The 24,214-nt window shown below is 36.5% G+C and overlaps 1 protein-coding gene across 3 annotated transcripts in view; it reads right to left on the minus strand.

Moving 5' to 3' along the window:
• Positions 1-12,745: 12,745 nt before the first annotated feature.
• The window catches only part of drd2a (dopamine receptor D2a), a 51,035-nt gene continuing 39,566 nt past the window's right edge, over positions 12,746-24,214 (minus strand). For all 3 annotated transcript variants that reach the window (XM_007549392.2, XM_016670243.1, XM_007549393.2), the window contains exons 4-8: positions 19,959-20,095; positions 18,736-18,944; positions 17,818-17,904; positions 16,554-16,938; positions 12,746-14,265 (exon numbers count right to left, since the gene is read on the minus strand). In XM_007549392.2, the coding sequence (XP_007549454.1) occupies positions 14,069-14,265; positions 16,554-16,938; positions 17,818-17,904; positions 18,736-18,944; positions 19,959-20,095 (1,015 nt within the window). In that variant the 3' untranslated portion in view covers positions 12,746-14,068. The remainder of the gene's footprint in view (positions 14,266-16,553; positions 16,939-17,817; positions 17,905-18,735; positions 18,945-19,958; positions 20,096-24,214) is intronic.

Below are 24,214 nucleotides of genomic sequence, written 5' to 3' on the forward strand. Positions count from 1 at the left end.
ATTTCATCAGACAGACCAACACAAAACCGTGCAGAGCTTTGTAGAACCTCCTGGTTCTCCAATACAGCAGAATGAAATCATTGAATTAGCTCTTCAACGTGCTGTCAAGTTTGGCAAAGGCCTGGTAAAGTGCTATTCCTTTGATTCAGGTGTGTTGGAGCAGGATGCATCTAAAACCTGAAGAACATACAGTATCTCTCTGGGAATTTGGTTGGAGACTCCTGTTCCAGATCAATCATTGTAGCTCTGTCGGGTTCTTGGTTTGTGTTTTTGAGTGCTGGTGAGACCTCTGAACAGAGGATCTGTGCTGCAGGGCGTGGTTAACCTGCTGCAGCTGCTACACCTGACTGTGATTATCTAATCACCTGCTGGGGTTTTAAGAAGCTGCTGGATGATCCCTTGTCAGTTGATGTTAATCCTTTCTGTGTAGAATCAAGCCACAGCGTGCTGCTGTCTGACCAGAATGCTTCTCTAACCTGAAGCTGTTTATGGCTCCTGTTTCCTTGATTGTGCTAATTCGTTGTCTTTCTGTACTTTCCAGATTTAAATTTTTTATCTGTATCACACAACAGTCTTCAGGTCATACCACTACATCTGCTGAAATAAAACATTCACCCTGTTTTTGTGTTCATGGTGTCCCCCCCTCCCCCTTATTTTCTCCACATGTTAGCCATGTCACCTTATGGCACAGTGCATGCAGAGTTTGCTGTAGTTTGCCATTTGTATTGCCTATTTTGCATAAAGACCAGATTCATGAAATACACAATTAAATGTTGGGATGTCTGCAGAAAAATTCAGGGGTTTAATCTGGACTGAATACATTTGCATACCATATTTTGTAAAATGTGAAAGAAAAGTGAAAACCATTTATTACTTTCCTCTCACTTTGTGAATGCGCATAACATTATGCTGGACTATGACAAATAATCCAAAAGAAATACGCAAAAGTGAGCTGGTAACCTGAAACAATGTTAAACAGTTTGTAGAACATGAATGTTTTTGAAAGGTAACAGATATGTTATTTATGTTAGAGGGTTAAATACTTCAATAAATTTATTTTAAAAAAAAAATGAAGAATAGCCTTCGGAACTGTCTTTTCAATTTGTGCAAATTAGAGTAAATTCAGTGGATGCTTTTAGCCACTTTTGTTTCTTTCTTCTTCAGAACACATTTAAATGAGTCCACAACGCTCCGTGTGATAAATAGATTTAATTAACTGTTTAAAAGGGCTTGTACAAAAAATAAAAACAAGTACAACTGTTCAATATGAAATGTGCAGCTCCTTGTTTGCTGCACAATAATCTGTGATTCAAAATCTTTCCAGACTGCAGGGAGGATTAAAAACAGAACAAAGCGTAGGAAGCATGTTGTCAAATCAAAAAAGAAGTTTGAACCTGATCAGAATAAAAATAAAAAATAAATAAGATAAGCAGATCTCCAAATGTCTGTAATATTTATTTGTTTTGCTTAGAGTCTGATGCAAGAATAGTAGATGAACAAAGGTGTTGACGTGAATAACAACAATGTTTTTATTGAAAATGATGAATGTATGAAGAAACATGGTCCATGAGCTCAGATGGAGATTCAGGGAACAGCAACAAGAGAAAAGGCAAAGTTTAGACTTCCAGCTAAGTTGTATTTTGAAAATAACTTTTCACTCTGAGGAGGTGTGGGTCATTCAGAGACAAACAAAGTCTAGTTAATGAATATTATTTGTGTTAATCATGTGAGGTTGGAGGACAGACAGGCACAGTTAAGCGTCAAGGTTTTAGAGTAAGATAATTTTTCAAGCAATATGTGTTATTTTCTAATTTCAAATGAATCCCTTTTGTCTAAAAAAAACAAATTTAACACTCCTGTTAAATTTGGGCAATTTAACAGGAGTGTTAATTTTGAAAAAGAAAATGTGGTTCTGCTAATATTTTTATGAAAAACTCCACAAATAAGATCAGATAAGAATAACAACTGATAGTGGACAATCTTTAATAGAAATAAAAACATTTAAAAAAAAGTCATTTGCTGGCTGACTTTCTAGATAACATCCTAATTCCTGAATTTCTCTCAGTTAATCAGGCTTGCTCTGTTCCTCTGGACTGATTTTGCCATTCCGGCTACAATTTTAGTTACAAATCTAAACGTTTCTGTTTTTTGTTTCGAGGCACATCAGTGAGCCTTATGAAAGATTACTCAACCTAAACTGCTCTAAATCAGGTAATAGGTTCAGTGTGTTCCACCTCGGCGATCTAACCAGGTTAAAAAGTAACACCCATGTAAAAATTTGGCTCAGCAAAGCTGGCTGAGTCATTATTCCTGCTTCCTAATATATCCCCCCCGAGGAGATATTCTGTCACAGCAAAGCCATTTAAAAGCATTATTTGTATTCCTGTAATCTAGTTTTTAAAGTGCAAGAAGAAGCACTTTAGAATGCAACTTACGTCAAAAACTAAGCAGACTTCCTGACTTGTCATCAGCAGGACAAAAGAAATGACTCTGTATGTTGTTATAAGATTGAAAGGACGGCTGAGACAAAACCTATTTACACTTTTATGAATTCAGCATTAAGCAGAAATAAACAAATGGGGGGGAAAAACACTTTTCTTAAAGTTAAAATTAAGCAGTTTCATATATTGGTAACCATTACTTGCTAAAGTGTAAAAAAGAAAAAGAGAAGTAGAAAGTGGAGGAAGTTGCCATCTTGCTCCACTTTAAATTAAATGGAAATGTTTTATTATAGCCGTCAGCCAGCATGACGAGATTTCTTTATCATAATATTCTCATTTGTTGAATGATCGTCTTTCATTTCAACTCAAATTCCTGAGAATTACAAATTCCAGCAGCTCTGTATTCAACAGTTTCATACAAAAGTGAATGAAATTCATTAATATGGGCTAGTGTAGACTTGAAAACATTTGAGTTTAGTCTCCTGTAGTCAGACTGACAGGTCATTAGCATTCATCCTGCAAGAGAATTCCCCCATCTTTCCCAACTTTGATAAAGCGTCAGTCTAAAATGGGTGAGGTGCTGAGTACAGATAAGTACTTCACAGAAAACCACTTAAAAAACAGAAGAAAATCTAGCTATCCATTGAATTCACTTGAAAATAGGAAAACAGTGCAATCAAACTGTGGAGACAAAGCTGTCTCAAAGGAACAAAAGAGTAACAAGTCCAAAGGTAAAAGTGTTTGGCATAACAAGAAAATAGAGGCTTTGTGAAATTGAAAAATATGATTACGAAGGGGGGGAAACATAAACAACTTAGGTGTGTAGTTGAAAAGGCATACATGGACACATGAAGAAAATTATAAAAAGACAGACGAGGAAATACTTAAGAGCGTTTAGTTACTCCATAGCAGCACAAGAACGATAAAAGAGACGGGAGGAATCTGTCAATCTAACAGAAGGACACTGTGATGGTGGTTTATGTCGTTTTTCTATTTGCATCCGCAATTCACTTTAACTATTCCCCTCGTTCAGGTCAGTTGAGTTCACAATGCTTCCACTTTGCATTTACATACCATAAGGGCAGAGGGAAAGATGTTAACAATTAATGCTGGATTTTCAAGGCGAAGGACAAGAAAATGACGAGGTCTGTGTACATTTAAAGAAAAGTCAGCATATTCCAACAAGTTTCTGAAAGGCAAGTACAGAGAACCGTAATCGCAAAGGAATGGCAAAAACTGAAATCTGCCAAAGTATTTAATAAAAAAAAAAATAAAAAATCTGTTTATTGAATGATAGGTGGCAAACGTTGAAAATCGAAGTCATTTTTCCTCCCACTTAAATAAAACACTCAATGCATAAATTGATTAAAAGAAACATTATTTGACACTTGAGAAAACTTGTACACTTTTAGTGCATAAACTTTTTTGCCATGCTAATCTTATTTCAGTTTATAAAGCAGTTGTTTGTAATTCCATGGCATAAAATGAGCAATTGCTTTGGTGCTAAAGACTTTTGCAAAAAAAACAAAAAAAAAAAAAACAATGATCACCTAAATGACAGAAATGAAAAGAGAGCAGTCATGGAGGAATATATCAGTTTGAATGAAGCACTTTCTAAACATTGCTAATGATACTGCATCATTTAGACGTATTGCAACTGTTGAACAAATGGCAGGGAAACATAATACAGTAATATACAAACGTCTGCTTTGACAAGCTGCTGGAGGAGAGGAGCCACATCACATCGATCGACTCAGATCTGTTTCATCTCTGTTTCAGTTCTTCGCTCCTGCTCGTGTGTTATTACCTGTTTTTGTTGTTCTTGCCATTCCTGTCACTTTTTCCCCAAAAAACAATTCAAACAAACTTTTGTCACTTTCTTATTTAACTTTGTTTTGCCTTTTTCAGGGTTATTTATTGCCTCATTTTTATCGTTTATCTTAAGCTTATCTTTTATCGTTTATCTGCTGCAGCAGCGATTTTTGTTTATTCTATTGAATCTAAGGTACTTTATCTAACTGCTTGTTTAGCATTTAAATGAAAACTCGTTGCCCGCACTTTTGAGTGTAGTTGGATTATTAGAAGGATTCATTTGTCTGTTGGCGCGTGTAACGTGAAGTTGTTCAAAATAGAGAACACGCCCCAGGATGCCAAAGTGTTGTTCTGCCAGACGGTAGACTGTGTGGACGTGTTTCTGACAGCCGTGAGCTTCAGCTGATGTTTAAAATGCATAACTTTGAAGAAATGGGCACTGTTTAAAGTGAATGTTTAAAAAATAGCAATGTAAAGTTGGGATTAAATACTACAGTGATAAACAGAATAGAATATTATCCTAGAGTGGGGTAATTAAGGAGCACCAACAGTAAGTTGAAAGGAAAATGGGAGAAAAGCGCACTAAGATAAAAATAAATCTGCAATTTTCCTGGTGTTCTTGATGGGATTGTTAACCCTGGACTGAATCGCTATAAAGTGTATGTATCAATGATATAACTTTTTTTCTGAATGGGCTTTGACAGAGTAGGTGTGCTGGCATTGCTTAGCTTGCGCATGTGAGGGAAAACATAAAATATTTTAAGACCAGATTCAGGATTTTGTGCATTTGGAAGTTAGAGCAGATTCCTAATATCAAGGCAAGAGGTTAAGTTTGAAAAAAATACTTTGCCAATAAAAAAAAGTCCTCGGTTTTGTTTTGGTATAGTTTTGAACAGAAAAGGTTCAGAGTTTAGTGTATTAAAATGGAATATTTTAACATTCAGAAATAGTCTCCTGCATTACGTATTTCCACCATTAACTGGACATAAATGTCTTTAGATTTAGATAAAATACTAAAAAACTTTTAGTAAACTGATGACTACTTAGTATTTTGCAGTTTTATTTAAGGACTGATTCATTTTCTTATTTCATGAGCAGAAGGAACAGTCAGGGTGTTAGTCTCCCATCAGTAGTAATCATTTTTTTTTTAAAATTAAAACTAAGCCTTTTTTAAAAGCTCATTAAAAATCACATCTAATTATTCAAAGTCCATCATGTCATTTTTCCATTTAAGTTACTGATTTAAACAGATAAAGAACAAATGAAAGCACTTTCTTTCACATCACTCTGTATTCACAGGCCTTGTGAATCTGGTTAGTAATATTTTACTGAACAGGTCTCACTTTAAAACTTAATTACAATTTTTTTTTCTAACTAGCTTGTTCATTTCTTGTTACAAATTTACTAAGCAATTTTTTTCAACCTTCATGACAAAAAAAATAAATAAAAAATGTTGCTGACACGGTTGCTGTTCAGCATCTCGCGTTGTGCTCTCACTCCTCTTCATGATAGAGTAGGACAGCTTTCATAACATTCTTGCCAAGGCTTGCTGGGTTGATTAAGCTTGTCGCTTTTAAAAGCAGACATGTTAGGACTCTGCTCGTTTTTAACACTTAAGCGCTGTTCAGGGGGACTGAAACAGTGTTGCCTCTGCCGTCAGGAGATATAGTGCTCGTCTGATTATTGGGGGGGGAAAAAACAACTAATTTGCATAAAATGTGCTTCGGCTCGATGTTGTGGGGGCAAGAAATCACATTTAGATGATAAAAAAAATTGTAAACTACATTAAACCATTTGAGAAACATATGGCTTTATAGTAGTTATGTTAATTCACCCCAACACTGCCTGACGCACGATGCTAAAAGTTTAGGAATGGATTTTCTGGCTTCTGAGCTCACACATATCACTGACCATAAACCAGATCATAAACCTAAACAGCTGGATAAATGAGGCTATTGCGGTTACTATCCCAAACATTTCTTGTGTTTTAAACTCTGGAGTTAGTCTCACTTTTGATATGCTTGATGAAACGTAAAAAGTACAAACACCAAGATTTGACGGTAAGAAAAAGTTTAATTAACATTGAAATACTGTGAGCTTACTGTCTCTTCTCAGTGATTATTTAAATATCCTACGACAAAGTTTATTTCTACTCAGTTTATTTGCAAAGCGCCAGTCAAAATGAAACTCCAGGATTGTCTTAAAAGGCTCCAGGCTGAAGAGAAGGGAAACATGTAAGATCACAACTTCATTTGATACACAGATTTAAAGAGAAAATCTGTGGCGACATAGCAGTCCATCCATACTTTATTGGAGAGTTTAAACATTGTCCCTAGAAAGTCCTAAGACAATATGTGCTTCTATATTGTCTTTATCTCTCTTTTGTATCAAGATGTCACTTGCTCACATAACTAGGTGACATTTATGTCTCGGTAAATCCCACATCCTTAATAAGTGTCAGGCTTTTTCTGTGAAGGCTTGGCTGCAAGGACGTTGATGTGGTCTCATGGGTCAATAGCTGACAACAGACCAAACACTCTCATAGTGTGTCTAAGAAGCTGGAGCGCCATGACAAAATCCTAAAGTATGTCATTTTGAAACTGTGGTCATGACTTTCACTTTACGTACACTGAAACACCCAAACACTTCTGCGGTCTGATTTATAAATGTTGCGTAGGATCTACTCTGAAGGTGTATCGCGCCAAAAAACCGAAAACTGCGTAAGCAAAAAACGGAAAAAAAAGCATTTCCCTCCTTTCAAATCACTACTGATCACTAAGCGCTTGTGTACAGAATTTCTGCCCTATCGCCAGGGCTCACTGTGAAGGAAGCATATCTGCAATGTCGGGTCATCGACTTCAGTCGGTCATTAAACGTCATAATCTTACTAGCATGTTCACCTCTGAAATGCTAATCAGAAAGTATACAAATTAGGCTTAAATCCTTTTGGAATGCTATGCTATGATCTTAAATTGGTTCTACAGTGTGGTTGAAATAAAACTCTTCTGCAAAGAAAATCGGGACAAAATTCCTCAACAGTGATTTAAAAGTTACCTCAGCTTTTACTTGTTTGGAGTTCCTGCCACTAAAACTGGCAAAACCAGTGACTAGGTTTATAAAATGATTACTTTTTACACATAGAGACATGCTGGTCTCTATGTACCAGCATAGAGACGTATCATTTATTCTTTACTTATTAAGATTCTTTACTTATTAAATAAATCAATTGTTTGACATTGTTTTTGTTTTTTTTACATACATTCAGGTGGTCTCTGATTTTTAAAGTTGGTTGATCATCTGAAACATGCTAGCATAATAAAACGGTAAAAGCTGGAGAGTCTGGAAAGGGGAAAAACACTTGAAGCACTTTATGTATTTCTGAACCTGTGATTGTTACTGTATCATTCTGCTGGCTGAAATACTAGAAGAAAAAATCTTTTGGTGATAAAACGTTTTGGAGACAGGGCCATCTATCCGAATTCACTCTTATCACCATCAACTCAGAATAAATCTAATTTAGGATTTAGCACCACAGTTCAGTCTGTTTTCTCACCTCCTCCATCTTTTGCACATTAGTAAGGAATGCAGCAAATGTTTTGGCAGGGGCCAAAACATTTCATTTAGGAAACAGAGAAATGTTTGATTTAGTAACTAGAGACAGCTACAGTCTATGTTCTGTATCAACAAACTTTCTCTGATATCAAGATGCATAACTAACTAAAAGCTGCCAGATGTAACTTTTTTTTTGTTGTTGTTTTTGTTTTTTTGTTTTTTTACAAAATCCTGTCCGTTTCTGGTGCGATGCTGTAATGTCTCCCCTGGGAACTGGGAAGGGTACAGTGCAAAAGCAGGAAGAAAAAACAATGGAGCACATTAAATAGAAGTGAAAAGTGAATGCAGAGAGAAGACATGGCCAATTTCTCCAAGAATGTGATTAGAACTCTGCTCTGCTACTTGAGAGCCCTTCTTCAGTCTCCCAGTTTCACTCTGAGCCCAATTAGGAGCCCACCCCGCTGCTCAAACACCGTCCTCAGGCTTCTGACCTGATGGATTGTGCTAAGATTTGGATTGATACTCTGCCTTGGGGAATAAATAATTACCAATGTCGTGGGCCTCTTCCTGTGCTTCTGCTCTTTAGCAGGAAAGAATCGAGAACTGGAAAAGAAGTTTAACATCTTTGTGGTTTTCTTTGAGCCTCTTGTTGTCAAGTTCAGCTCTGGAGTGAGAGAATTTGCAAGGCGCGAAATGCGTTAAATCAATCAGGTTTGCTGCACTTTATTTCTTGTCTTACGATGTTTCCTTTCTCAGACACTTTTTTGAGAAAGTCTGAAAGCATTACTGAGATGTTTGACACTTTTAACTTGCTTTTAGCAGTTTTGATTCTTCACAGACGTTACGAATGACGGGTGAAGCTGATTCATCCTTAATAGAATTTATTTTTAACTTTTCTCAACAATATGGAAAATGTCATTTAGAAAGAGTTGCTGTTTATTATAAATGTATCAGACGAACAATGAGAAACTCTTGCTGTGAATAAAATCAGCAATTATTAGATTGTTATTTCATTAATATTTAGAATTTTGTTCAGCCTTTAACTAAGAATGAAGCAAAGCTTCTCACTTTTCTGCATGTTTTAGCTTATGTACATTGTTGCATAATGAATAAAGATGCGCGTCACAAGCAACATCTGGACGTTTTGGGAAAAGTTTTGAGGGCACATTAGATCAAAAATAAAACTCTTTAATAGGAGCAGTGTGTCTTCTACAATATCTGGGATTAAATCACACAACATTTAATAAAAAAAAAAACATTAAACTGATTACATGACAAGCCAGTGTTATCATGATGCTGTTAGGCTCCTTTAGGGCTCTGATGACTTCCTGTCATTAATAGAACCATTAAAACTATTGAAGGTGACCTTATGGCATACCATGCAAGTTATGCTTGTTATATTATGCAACGCAGTTAAACTAAAACAATTCAATGAAGAGGAGAGGGACAAATTTTTACACATTAAAATATTCCTGCCTAGTTATTAGTTAAACACTTGACTACAGTCATTTCATTTTGTCTCTCACTAAATGAAATCACCGTTTGAAAACTGATATTTGTGTTTACTGAGTGTATCTGTGCCTACTATTTGAATTGGTACGACTAAAAATATCTAGTTGTGAAGAAAAAAGGGCAAAAGGCAACTGAAAGGGTGCAAATACTATTTTCATCAGACTGTAAACACTTTTGAAGCTCTCTGTCTCCAGAGTAAAGAACAAATAAAGCAACTCTGCTGTAGAGAAATTCAAGAACAAAGATTTAAAACAAATAAACACAGCTCCATTGCAAGCAGTAAGGCTGCACTCATCTCTACATTACCGACCAGAAGTGCTTCTCTGAGCCTCTGGTCGTTTTCTGTTAGAGCCTGACCTTTTCGAAAGGAGTATTAAAAGCATTATTCTGAAGTGTCACATTTTCTATCCTCCTGTGCAGCTTCAGACCTTTTGCCTAAACAGATACTGGGTTATGTAATGAGGATGGACCAGTGCAAACGCTTTTGACATTGGCTGGGATAATTAAAAAAATAAAAATCTTGTGAATGGAAACAGTTAATGAGAGGGAAAGTTATTACAAAGTACTGCAAAAATATCAAGCAAAAGGAGAATGCATTTGTGCCATACAGATGTCATGAAATTGCTGAGTTGATTTGTTACCTTTTTTTTTTTTTTACACAAGAAATGACTTGTCTTGCATTTTTTGAGCTCTTGGCTTCTTTCACAATCTCACTCTCTGTGGTCAGTATATTTCTGTTCCCTGATGCATTTTCCTTTCAAAATTACTCTTGTTGTCATCTTTTACTTTCTTAAAATCTGTCTGCTCCCTAAATTAGTTTCTCAGACATCATAAAGATTTGCTGCTTTAGTTTATTGTTTGTTTGTTTGTTTCTGAGTATTTTAATATGAATTAATTTCTCTGAATCTCATATTGCATTTATTCCTTATTGGATCAGAACAAAAATAAAGAAAAATTCAGATCAGATATAAACACAATTGATTGCAATTACATAAGTAAACATGACGGCAAAGAGATACTACATTTTGCCAGATCAAGATGTAAAGACTCAAAACACACACTTCACTTTTTTTTCTATTATTTTCTCTTTTCTTATCATGTAAAATATTAGCAAGACCTTTTGCAAAACCTATGACGTGAGCAGTCCGTGAACTTTATAACACATCATATAAGTCTGTGCTGAACATTTTTTGAAAGCTGTAAGCCTTTTTTAAAGTGCATAAAATAACTTAACTATTTAACTAAATGTACAGAGTTAACAAAAGCCTTTATCCTACTCAGAGTCCCAGCAGTTTTTCTTGACGTGTCTCACAGTATGAAATGTACTGTGGGGATGAGGGGGAAAAAACTGACTGGAGACTAAAGGCAGAAGGAAAACGGATGATTGGCATAACAAAGGCTTTCATATGGACCCCATGTTTCAAGCTGCAGCCTCTTACTTCGTTCACAGCAGACTGACAACTCTTCCATCCTCGTTTCTTCGCTCTGTCTTTGATATTCTGCTCAGAAGACCCGGCGATGCAGAGTGCAACATCATAAATGTTGTAGAGAGAAGTATCAGAGTCAGGTCATGTGTCATTTCAGCATGCAGCATTTAAAACTATATTTGGGGCACGTTGGGTCCAGAAAGAGGAGGTGTGAGTGCCATAGCTAAAAACACAAAGAAAGGAGCTTTAGTAATCCTTTAACTGGAGCCCTGAGGGCTTAAGGGGAACTGACGCCTGGAACTGAATTGCCAACGTTCTACCGTTTCCCTAATACGATCAGAAATTCAATCAGAATCACGGCCAGCACTGCGGCAGCAGCAACAACAGAGGCGTCAACAACCAGGCTGTTGATGGACAGAAGAAAAATGAGCAGAAAATGATCGAACTTCTATTACACCTTCAATAAGATTTAAAGAGTAATCGCTTAACCTAACTAATACTACAGATTTATATTCAACACACTAGAATATTATTGAAAAATGTTATTGTTTCATTATCTCAGTTCACTAAATGAAACACATTAAATCCACATAGTGTCTTTACATTTGTTAATTTTTCACTAATAAAATGATTTAATATATAAAATTACAGTATTACATCAGACCAGTGCAAAAGGTTGGCTTAATGCAATACTATATCAAAGTCTTTTCAAAATGTATTGTTAATGCAACAGAATGCATTTTCTAATTTAATGAATATGGCTATACAATATATGTGTTGTCTGTCTGGTTTTGTCAGTATAAACTGCTTTTAGTTATCACTCACATGGTTACACTAGTACTATTGTTCTTTGTACTTCCGTTAGGGTCTCCACTGCTTCTTGAACGGGTGCAAATGCTAAGAAAATCTAATAGTTTTCTGACAATAAATTAATATTTTTGGTCCCTGTAAAATTAACTGTTTCGAAAACATCCCAAATAATAATGTCACGGTTGGTTAGATGGTTTAATCACTGCATGCACTGTGCAATGGCTGCTGGAAAAGACAAGTGTTTGTTGTCGACTTGCCACTCAGAAACTGCATCGTGGATAGTTGTGCAGACGGCTGTCATTTTTCTGCTTCTGAGTCAAAGCATACCACCTTGCACCAGGCCCTGCATGACAGACTAAAACCACTGCACTAAGCTTTATATGTTAATTTTAGCTTTATATGTTCTATAACATAAAGACTGAAATATTTTTAGCATTTTTAATAGAATATTTATATGCATTTTTATATTGCTAATTTTTAGCATAAGAACGTTGGGTTCCAACTTTGGCAGGCCCTGTTTAAATTTCTTCAGAAGTTTTCTAGTATGTACTCCTATTATTGTTTCAAATTGCAGATACCGTTTTTCCTTAAAAATATAATTTAACCTAGGATCATTGATACGTTTGTTATTCTAGATAATATTTGGGAAAGTATTCCGGGATTTTTATGAGAAGCTATAGTTTCTATATCAATTCTTGAAGTTGGGTCTTGATCAGAAAGGAAAATTAAATTGGCATTTACAATTTTTAATGGAAAACTCATTTTCATACTGTGCAAAATATTGTAAAATCACATCATCTTAAATGCTGCCACCTCTCTTAGCACAGAGATGCTTAAATACACATTGGCTCTTACTGATAGTGTCTTTAAGGCTGTACTGAATACATTGAAAATGTGTCACTCCAAACAGTATTCAGTGATTTATTGCAGCAGCTTTTGTTTCTGTTGCATCGACCTAACCTCATTCTTCGCACTTGCAGAGGCCCTGGGGGGCCACTTTGGAGTTTACACACATCCAAATAATTAAACCTGGGAGCTGCAAACTCCACATACAGGTCATTAGTTTGCCATAAAACAACTCAGCTGCAGCAACGCAAAGCCAGCTACATTAATCAAACAAAGACTACCAAACATTGACAGTTTTAAATTATAATTTAGCTTGTATTGACACATACAGCAAACAGCGACATTTGCGTGGCACTTAACTATGCATTTTATTTTCATTTATTGGAGATCTTTTGCTATGTCTTGTAACATACATCTCATGAAAAGTCAAGTAGAGGAGCAGTGTAGCATGCATCACTTTTCCATTGCAGGCATATATTCACAGGTAATGTGTTATGAAAACTATGTACAATACAGAAAATGAAAATAATATTTATGGTAATAATAATAATAATAATAATACATGCATCTCAATAAATAAAATATTATCAAAAGATTAATTCTGTCAAAATATAAATTCAAAAAGTGAGACTCAATTATAGTCATTACAGAAAAGAGTAATACAACCCCAACATTTATTTCTGCTAATTAAGATGATTATGGCTTACAGCTAATAAAAACATAACATTTTGTTCGACAAAATATTTAAGATTGACCATGTAGTATTCTATCCTAGCAAACGGAGGGAAAGTTGTGTAGAAGGAGAAAGTGTGTAGCACTTGGTGTTTTACTAAAAATGAATATGGCATCCCTCTATGTTATTGAGTTTAACCTGACAGAGTAACCGCGTAGTAGCTCAGACAAAGTATTGTGGACGTTACTTTTTTAGTAAACCACAATTCTTAGAAAGTGAATTTCAGGTTTTTATCAGTTGCAAACCATAATAATTAAAATGATCAGAAATAAATACATACAACATATCACTCTGCATGTAATGAATTTATAAGTTTCACTTTTAGAACTGAATTAATGAAAGAAATTAATTTCTCAATGATATTCTGATTCATTAAGATACAATATCAGGTTATTTATAAAATGCAAAATTGCAAATATTGGCATCGTCACATTGTACAGTAAGTAAATCCTCCCTTTTCCCGACACATTCCCAACCCGTAAGAGATTCCAAGAGTAAGACCAGATGCATCGATATCAACACTGCGATGAACACTGACGTCGTAGCTTTTCCGTCGTGGAAACATGGAGTACGCACACAATAAATAGCAGTATGCTACTTGCATGTGTGTGGTATACACAGATGGCTCCTTACATAACACACACAATGATTTTAGAGAATAGTGTTAGTTTTTTTTTTGTTTGTTTTTTTCTCCATAAACAGATCATTGTTACAGACTTTTCTTGTTTTACATTCAGTTATCTGGAGAACAGGACTCCACAAACAACTCACACACACATAATCAACGCGCCTTCCAAAAAGACACTGCCAGTTTTTTAGTAACTTTTCAGTTCCCCCCCCCATGTGGTGCATTTTCCTTTCACAGGATGAGGTATTTGCCAGACCCTTTATTTTGTGCCCTTTCCCTCAGTCTGATCTGTAAGGGATGCGGCAGCTTAGCAGTGCAGGATTTTAATGAACGCCTTCCTGAACTCGATATTAAAGGTGGTGTATATGATGGGATTTACAGCACTGTTCACGTAGCCCAGCCAAGTGAAAGCGTTGTACATCTCAGCGGGAACTTTGCATTTGGTGCAGTGGGTGTTCAAGATATGGGTGATGAAAAATGGCAGCCAACATATGATGAATACACCTGAGGAGATAATAAGAGAGAAACAATGTAAGTGAGAGAGAGAAAACAAAGTCAAGGCCTTGCTGTATATTAGACCTGAATATGGGTTTGCAAACAAAAGTTGCTCTCAGAGCACAGAAATCATTACCGTTTCTTGCATCAGTTTGATTTCTTTTTTTTTTCTTTCTTTTTGTATTATTCTACAACATGCTCACACAGGCAGCCAACTACATGTTGGAGACTTAGACAAAAATGTAGAACAGCTCAGTGACAGAATGTCCTGTTGCTAATTAGAACCTAAATAACAATTTAGCTATCAGTTTCAAGCTGTGTTCCCTAAGAGGTTTGATTAGAACTGCTTGAGTCTAAAAAAAACATTTAGTCACCATTATTTTTGCTTAATACTGAAATCACGACGACTCATCAAAACAATGTTATGCTTAGAGATCACTACACAACCTTAAATATGAAGTTTAACAAGATACCTCCTAGTCGAAGTCATATTGAATATATACATTAAGATAACTGATAAAGCTTTTTTTTTTATTCAAGTAAATATAATATTTCAATTAAACAAACAAATTTGTACTAAATCTAGTTTAATTAATACATTTCTTCTAGGAAGTCTTTCCAGAAAGTTTAAAGGATGTTTAAAGACATTTTAAAACTTTTAGCCAAGATCTTTGCTCTACTTCATACCAAAGTTGGTCAATCAGGTTGTGGTCAGGACTTTGTGAAGGCCAGTTAAGTGCAATCCAAACTGGGACATCCATGTCTTTATGTACATTGTTTGCAGACATGTTACAGGAATGAGTCAGGAATGTCAAGATATGCTCCACAATATAACCCGTCCTGCACCAATTTTCAGACAAGAGGCAGCGCATCTACCAAAGCTAATAAACCTGACCAGTGGATTGCCAGACAGACAGCTATGATTTGTCCAATTTCTCTCCAGCCTGAAGGACACCTGAGTTTTCAAGGTCTGTAGATATTGGCTACTGAAAGTTTGTACTTCTGCTCATGCGTTCACACTGCAGCCTAAAGTGACCCAATTCCAATTTTTCTTTTTGACGTAATGCGACCTGTATCTGATCTTTTCATGACAGTCCGAACAGCACAGGTTGGACTATTTTCGAGTGCGACCCATATCCAATACATATCCAATTCAAATGCGACCTAACGTCCAGGTCGCATTCATCCGACCTGAACGTCACTGATACTCGACAAATGTCACTATTCTGCGTCATAATATGGGCAAGCGGGAGAAAAACAACTACGTTTTTTTTTTTTCAACTATAATGAGGATTAAGTTGTTAATATGCTGCTCCGGTCGGACAACAACTTCAAATGTGTAAGCTAAGCTCCACCGTTAGCCTCCTCCATGTTTACTTCAGCAAACACTGAGCACTTCTTCTTTTTATGACGGTTGGCAGAACACTGAGAACGCTGACGCTATTGCGCCCTCTAGTGCGCAGGCCGGTCACTTTCAGGTCGTTTGCTCGAGAACACATACAATACAGGTCGCATATGTTTGGCAGTGTGAACGGTCACGACAAAAAAAAAATCTGATTTGACAAAAAAAAAAAATCAGAATTGGGTCACTTCAGCTACTGCACAGGCAACAGACACAGATATATTTCTGTAACTTCACAGTTTTATGCCTGAAAGAACTTGAGCAGCAAGAAGTTGATTAGCAACATAAAAATGTAATGTCTTCCAATCAAATAATCCACCACTCTTTAGTGTGGAAGAGATTATTATGGGAAGAATAAAAATTAGCTATATTTAGTATCATGAGGTATTAAAAATGAAATAGGAGGGGGGAATTTCTGACAAGACTTGTCATTCAGACTGACACAGTTGGGTGGTAAGGCACCTGTGGAGCTGCATGCAAGACTGCAAGATGTGTTTGATCCCTTTGAGCCAAACTCTCTGGTGGTGAGAAATGCTGGCAGTGTTTCAGAAATCTCAGTTAAAGTTAAATAGTCTCTCCGTACACAGAGGCGATTGTTGGTAAGCTCAACCATGCTAATTACGCTTAATTAACACCAGTAGAAAATGGTGAAGAGTGATTTGTTTTGAAATATCTACGTAACTGCAGGGCTGTACAAACTGATTTCTCACATACACAGTATGACACGCTTGTTGGATCTAATCTAATTAACATCTGATCATGACAGCAAGGCTGCTTAACATTAGATTCAGTAACTTTAAAAACTCTGACAGCCCTACACAAAAACTGAGAATGTTAGCCCAAAACAAACAAACAAAAAAAAAGACCCAAAAAACATGAAGTCGATGAAGCGTACCGAGGACAATGGCTAACATCTGAGTGGCTTTCTTCTCTTTCTGTTGGGAGATCTTCCTCTTGCTCATGTTTTTGACAGAGGATTGAGTCTTGCCATTAGGTAGCGCCTGTGTCTGGAAGGCTTTGGCTACAACTGGTGCTGGGTCAGCCAGGGCCTCCTTGGGCTCGCCGTTCTTTTCTGCTTTGTGGCCGTCCTCGGGGGGTGTGGGTGGCGTGGAGGTGGGGCTAGCGTTGGCCTTGTTGGGCATTAGCTGCTGGTGGCTAGTGGCCGGAGTGTCTCCAAGGGCACTGTGTGTCTGATGTCTTTGCCTCTGGCTGCTGCCGCTGTTGTTCAGCTCATCCAGCTCCAAGTCATCCCCGTCGGTGGCAGCTTCTTTGATGAAAATCTGAAGTTCAAGACAAGACAAAGCAGGACGTCATTTATCATTAGAAGAAAAGGGTAACATTAAAAATAAGATATAAAAAATATCTACTGCTTTGTGCAAAGGTGTGGTGTCATTTTTTTTCATATTTCAGGTCCAAGAATCCAGCCTTCTTTGTCACATTATTAAATTAGCCTTGAGCAATATTTCATGGAGCTTCTTGAGGTGCTTGGCCCGGGGCCACAGTAGATAGCTAGTCAAAAGGAATAACTAAGGGAAAAGTTTGGATTTCTGGGATTTATTTCTTCATATCTTGTTAAGAAAAATATGCTGCTTGAGATGATTTAAATATCAAGTCAAGTCAAGTTTACATGCATATCACGTTTTAGCAGAGAGAGGTACTTAAAGTGCTTCACACAATAAAAGCAAAATATAATAATTAAATATGTTGACAACAGCAAAAAAGCAACAAGCATTAAATTTAGACAAATAATGTTATGAATCAAAGGCAGCTCTAAAGAATTGGGTTTTTAGGTTATTTTAAAAAGTGTTGTATAATAGTCAATATACTTTATCAGTATCTACTGGGTCTACAAGTGTCATATAAATAATGATTTTGACCACAGATAATTATTGATGGGTATTGTTTGCAATGCACTGGAAGCTGTTAGCACAATGTTGTCTTCAGGTACGCAAATTAAAAATGTAAACATGTTTCATACAACAGGTAGGCCTTTAGAAAGAAGAGTTGGACTAAAAAAAATAAATGCTGACTAATTAGAAACATATTGACTCTCACAACAGCATTAGTTGCAAGTCTAGAGATTTTTCAAAAAGAAGAATCTTGAACAGAAATGAGACTCAAGCAATTTTAAACAAAAGTGACAGAAAAAGAGAAGATACCACTTTTTTCTTGTTGGCAGGTAAGCTTCCATTGGACTTCACAATCATGGTGCACAACCTTACATCTTCTGGATGAGTGCACTTATCCTGCAACAGAAACAGCTGTGTGAGGCCAGGAGAGGGTACGATGTCAAAACCCCGACTAAAGGGCTGTCTAAGAACAGACAGGCAAATAATAGTGGATGTGAGGTCAGATATGATGACAGTTTTTTAGTTTTTTTTGTGGGGTGAGTGGGAAAGAGAGGGTGTTGTTTCGCAACAATAGGATCTTTCAATTGATTTGAAAAAATGTAGCTTCACAGAAAAGTGACAAATTTATTTTATTACATCTTATATTCATATATATTATCTATATTTGATTGGCAGCGCATAATGAGAATCAGACTAAAGGTTTGTTTCGAAACAAGAGTTTCTGCAAGTTTCTTTATGTTGAGAAAATCAATAGCCACTAAATGACAAGGTACATTACATTTAATCCATTTTAATAAGTAACAAAGCTAAAGCACATTTAACATTGCATCCTCATATGCATAACATATACCACAACTTTTGCTGAAAATTTAAGTTTGATGTAAATAATAATAATAATAATAATCTGGTCCCACGTCATGTTTTTATTTTTGTGAATTGTTGCAATTTAGCTAAATGCCAATTGCAGACACAGCCTGTTTTAAAACTGTCAGATGTAATTGAGCTGAAAAGATTATTGATTTGCAGAGGCATGTAAACTTCAAGTACAGGATATTGTCTGTACCCGCATGTTTACATTAAATAATGTGTGGAGAAACTGTTGTTTCAAAGCGGTAAAATATCACATAAAAATAAAGAGCTCTCGCGTAACAAAGGCGTAACTCATTCATATTGAATCAATAAAGCTGCCAAGCTGCAAACAGGAGCCATAATTTCGAAGCCGCTCACCCTCAGTGAAGTTGCTACATCGGTGTCAGCAGGCTGACACACACGCCGCTTTGGCTTTGTGTTCACACGTTTCCTGCGCTTCCTCAGGACCACGTAAATTTGCACATAAACCAGCAGAGTAATGATGAAGGGTACGTAGAAGGACACGATGGAGGAGTACACCACGAAGGCAGGGTTGGCGATGACACAGAGAGATGCATCGCGGGTTGCTGTGGAGACAAGCTCAAGGTGAATGACAAACTTCAGGCTGCATGTCCTGAAGAGAGGAAGACATATTTGCTTAAACTGGGGGTTGTGTTTTGGTTTTGAAAATCAAATTACTTTTTAAACACTTGTCTCACTCGCTGCAAAGATGCTGCAGCTTATAATTGTTGCAGCTTGCTCAAAGCAATGGACAGACCAAGCACATAGACAGGTTGTTCCCCTAATTTTTTCCTCATAAAACTGGACGTAGGTTTTAGGTTTGTATTGCGTAGAGCTTGCTGCCACTGCTGAATTGCCAATTTCACTGTCGTCCGGGGTTTTGCCAGCAAAGAGGTTCCAAGAGTCCAGCATGCGTGAACAGAATTAAACATGCTGGACCAACTGGTGGTGTTAAAAGGCCAAAAAAATTATGAAAACCAGGAAATAATCTAATCTTTTGTTTAAATTTGATCCTGGAATCTTCAAATATGTCCGTAAAGGTCATGAGTTCTAAATATGCTTCAAATGAATCAAATTATGTTAAAAAAAAAAAATTCAATCCATATGTTATACAATTGAACCCACGACTTAGACCTGATTGTTTCTATTGACTGAATACAGTAGCATACACACACACACACACACACACACACACACACACACAAGCCCTATATTGGCTTTTCTCTGTTCTTTTCTTGGGAGATGGGAGTTACATAAGTATCTATAGTTAGTTAATGCATGCGAGCCTAAAAGTGCTAAATATTCGGCATTTTCAGACTTATTGTAAATAACTTAACGTTTAGCCTGGTGAAACAAAGGTTTGACTGACTGCAACTAAATATTAACCAACCTGAAGGACCGAGGCTCAGACGACATAAGGTGAATCTTTCAAGTAAAAGCTTATTAAAAAATGACATTAGTGTTTCTATAAATGGCACCTGAAGCCACGTGGAACTATTGCTGCCTGCGTAAAAGTCAGACAAATACACAGAATGTACGAAAGTGACCGTAGAGAAGATTTGTATTCAACTCCCTCTTACCTGTGTTATTGAGGCCAAACAGCAGGGGACATGATATAGCAAAGGAGAGAACCCAGACAACAGAGATCATTACGGTGACTCGTCTCCTGGAGCTGTAGCGCGTGTTGTACAGCATCGGCATTGCCACCGCTGTGTATCTAAGATGAAAGCAAAGGGGAAAAAAAATAACACCATATTATCATGTAGCCAGACACCTTTTTTCAGTACAACATTAATAGCCTGTGGGGAAAGTTAGTCAGCTACTTTGCTGCGAAATAAAGTATGCATATGAACTACCACAACAAGCCCCCTTTTTTTATTTTCTTTACAGAAAAATAAAATGCTTGTACACACACATACATGACCTTAATCTTCCTCTTATCCTTTATTGTAAGTCCTCCAAGGTAAAACTGAAACTAAATTTAAATTTCTTGTTTGTGCACGTAATCTGAAATTCTTCATTATTTTAATATGTTCATCCTTCTGCTACCTGCTTGTGCTTGTTTTTTGTTTTTTTTTCACTTGGTGGGATTTTTTTTTTTTTGCCCGAAGCGCAGTAGAGAACATGAAGACTGCAAGTGGGTTAAACTTGAAATGTTGCCTGTCATTTGTGATCAGATCCTTTTGGATGTCGGACTGGCCCTTTGGAAACAGTCTGGTGCTGCAGGCTTCAGTTCACATCAGAATGAGAAACTGTAAAGCACAAATTTGTTTTTTTCATGTCAGAAGAACGACCTTATCATTTAACCTTGCCCCGTTATTTGACCTTATTAGTGCACTTGTTGTAAATACCAGGAAATGAATAGCATTTTACTGTGTGTTATTCACTGATTTGTTGACCAGATAAAGAGTCTTCATGCTTAAAGTCAAGTAGTTTGGGCTTTTTGGAGACTAAATACCATTGATGTGATGCATAAAATAAATAAATGTTTCCTGCTTTCATAGTTACATAATTAAATAAAAATGGAACAATATAACAATGTTTCATAGGTAATACCATTAGAAATTGAATAAAACAAAATAAAACATAAAAAAAGTTGATAAATTGCTTACCCTAAATGATATAGTAAGGTATTAATACACATTTTAAGATTATGCACACTTAATAAAATGAAAGGAGAAATATAGCTTCAATATTACTTCTCAGCTACAATCCATTTAAAGATGGTTAAAGAAAAAAGTCCAGTAAATTCATTTATCCAACGGATTCAGACCCATCATTTATTAATTCAAATATTAAAGAATATGAACGCTTTAAGAGCATCAATATCGTCTCCTTCCTGACAGCATGTGGGAGTTCCTAAAAACGACAGGGTCTTCGCTAATCCCATGCAGACACACCCATCTGGAACCCTGACACCTCGAAAAAATCTGATTCACTTCCCAAATTTAGAGGTGTAAAGGATGGAACTTGCAAGAACAGATTTTATCCAATTTAGCAAAAAATAATTAAACAACACGAGACTGACAAGAATACACTCTTAGAATAGCAATGAATTAAATCTAAAGTAAAAAACAAAAAAAAAACATTTAGGCTCAATAAAGTTGGGTTGTTATTGCTAACAAATGTATTATAGTTCCTTAATCTCTGGTTTTTGGTAATTCTGTTTGGTTTTTAAAAGCTACCGACCCCTGTAGTAAGACTAAAATGTTATTAAATGCTTATGTGCAACATCAAAACTACATTAGGTTTATTTTGAACATATATAAGGTGACATGAGAAGGAAAGCTTCATGATATGGTTTTTAAAGTACTTTTTTGTTGTTGGTAATTGCCTTTCATTGTATCAACTTATATACTTTTGGCACACATTCCCGTTCCCCACTCTTCCCCTTAAATGTTAAAATGGCACATGTCCTCTACTTGTACAGCGCTTCATCTAGCCCAGAGGACCCCAAAGCTCGTTACACAACATTCAGTCGTTCAACCATTTACGCACACATTCACACGCTACTACACTGTAGCCACAGCTACCTGGTAGCATTTTGATATAAGTGACCATTAAATACTTGTCTCCACTGATTACTGCACACCAATTTAGATATTTCTAGGTCTTTTAAATACATTTATAACATAACATTCTTTAATTAAAGATCACACGCTATTTGGGAATTTCTGGTTGTTTTTTTAAATAAAATTTATGACTGATAAGAAAAAAGAGCATTTCATCTACAGTAAGGGACTTTTTGTACATTTATATTAATATAATATATGTACAAGGTTTTTAAAAGCAAACAAGATTAGAAATATGTCCCGGTATTGCAAAGGAGAAAAGGCTGAATGCCTCTTAAAATATTTTTTGAGTGTGTATACAATTTAAAAAGAATTAAAAAAATTATAAATGAACTTGTACTGAACTTTCATTCAGTATTAAGTCATAAATTTGTTCTATTTATATAGTAGCAACAGAAAAAAGGATAAAAACACCACTAAGAAATTAATTAGTCTTATCATGAATCATACTTTCTGTGTGTGTGTGCGTGTGTGTGTGTGTGTGTGTGTGTGTGTGTGTGTGTGTGTGTGTGTGTGTGTGCTCTTATCACCTCCTAAATTAAGACAGTTTCATCTTCTGTTTCTAAATAAGTGACCGGTCATTGTTAGAGAGAGCAAAGACTCAATTCCCCACTAATGTCCTCATCCTTTTTATGATTGCATTCACAGAAGATTTAGCAGCAAACAGTGTTTCGGCGAACAAGTTTCATTGCTTCCCAGAGCCGCTAAACTGATAAAAGCACACCTATTTATCCCGAGCTATTATCTGGGCTTTCACAAATCAGTCTCCTATGGGTGGAAACAGAAATACACGGAAGCAAGGAGAGGAGACTTTAGATCAACTCACACTCAACCCTCTTCTTCTGTGTATATTCACAAATATGCAGCAAGCTTACGCAGTTCAGTGGAAAACGGCCAACATGTAAATGCTGAAGCCATTGTCCTCCTACATGTTAGCTTGCAATATGCACAAACAGGAATCAACCATGATATTATTCAGATCAACCAGATCTTCCTCCAAATGCGGGAGTCATCCTTCATTCTTATTCACTGCTTTCAATAAGAGCCGGAATCGTCTCCATGTGTGACCGTGCTAGACTTTTTATTTGCCATGTGGACTCCAAACATGCAGCCAAGCAGAAAATAATGCAAAATTAAGCAGGGTGGAAATTTATAAAAAGAAAATATGGGGGATGTCTTGCACTTGGAATTGTAATACATATTCTGGAAGTTAACTTAGCAAAAAGGACAACGCAAATTTATTCCCAAAAAGTCCAACTTGAAACGAGCAGGCTGCTCGTGATCTGCTTTAATTTACTGGCACTACTTAATTAAATTGGATAATTTGCAACAACACATCGGGTATCTTTGCCGAGCAGAATTCAAGGACCGCACACACACACCGTTTTTTTAATGGCTTCGAGGCTGTTGTTTCAGACGACCGTTATATTAAAACACATCCAGCCAGAGATGTTTAACAACTGCAACTGCTAATTTTTCAGAGACAATAAGTCTGCATGTCGAGACAAAGCCATGGCAACTATCGCTACTCCCTCGGCAGCCGGACGAGCCTTTACCAATCAGTGTGAATCCAGTTCAGAAAATGAAATGGACATGTTGGTACGTGGAGCAATATTTCCCTGTTTCAGCATAGACAATCAAAAAAGGACAAAATAATCTTCCCACTTATGTTACGATGTGTTTCGGTTACGTCCTCAGACACTTCTGGTTTAGATATAAATATCTTACATCGCAGTATGAAATTTGGTAAGTGGCAACAGCACAAAAAATCTAAACTGAGACCAAGATCTGTAGTCCAAAATCTCAGAAGAGCTCATGAGCTCTGAGGTACAGGATCTTGCTTTTCTTTTCACTTGTATTGACAAGGTTAGGACTTAAAGTACAGTGTCACCGTTACCCAAGGTAGAAAATGTACTTTAAGAACTGCTATAATCAGTATTGTTCAAGCTCTAAATTTAATTCACCCAGGCCAGAATCAGTTCGTTAATATTCACAGTTGAACATCTAAATGGAAATCAGGTTTACACACTACCTCCATGTCTACAGGGGTATGAAATCCAGCACCTTGACATGCTGCTTATGCAAATATTTGTGAAAGAATGGATCACTCTCCGGAGCTCAGTGAATGGTGCTGCGGTGAGTTTCCTCCAGTGCAACAAATCCGGTTGTTCAATCTTCTCACAACTAACTGTGTGTTAGTTTTAGTGATATTACGACGAAGGGGAAGGGATTTGGAACAGCAGCAGCCTAACCACAAATTGGTG

This window comes from Poecilia formosa, unplaced genomic scaffold (genome assembly GCF_000485575.1).
Source record: "Poecilia formosa unplaced genomic scaffold, Poecilia_formosa-5.1.2 Scaffold31, whole genome shotgun sequence".
Taxonomy (NCBI): domain Eukaryota; kingdom Metazoa; phylum Chordata; class Actinopteri; order Cyprinodontiformes; family Poeciliidae; genus Poecilia; species Poecilia formosa.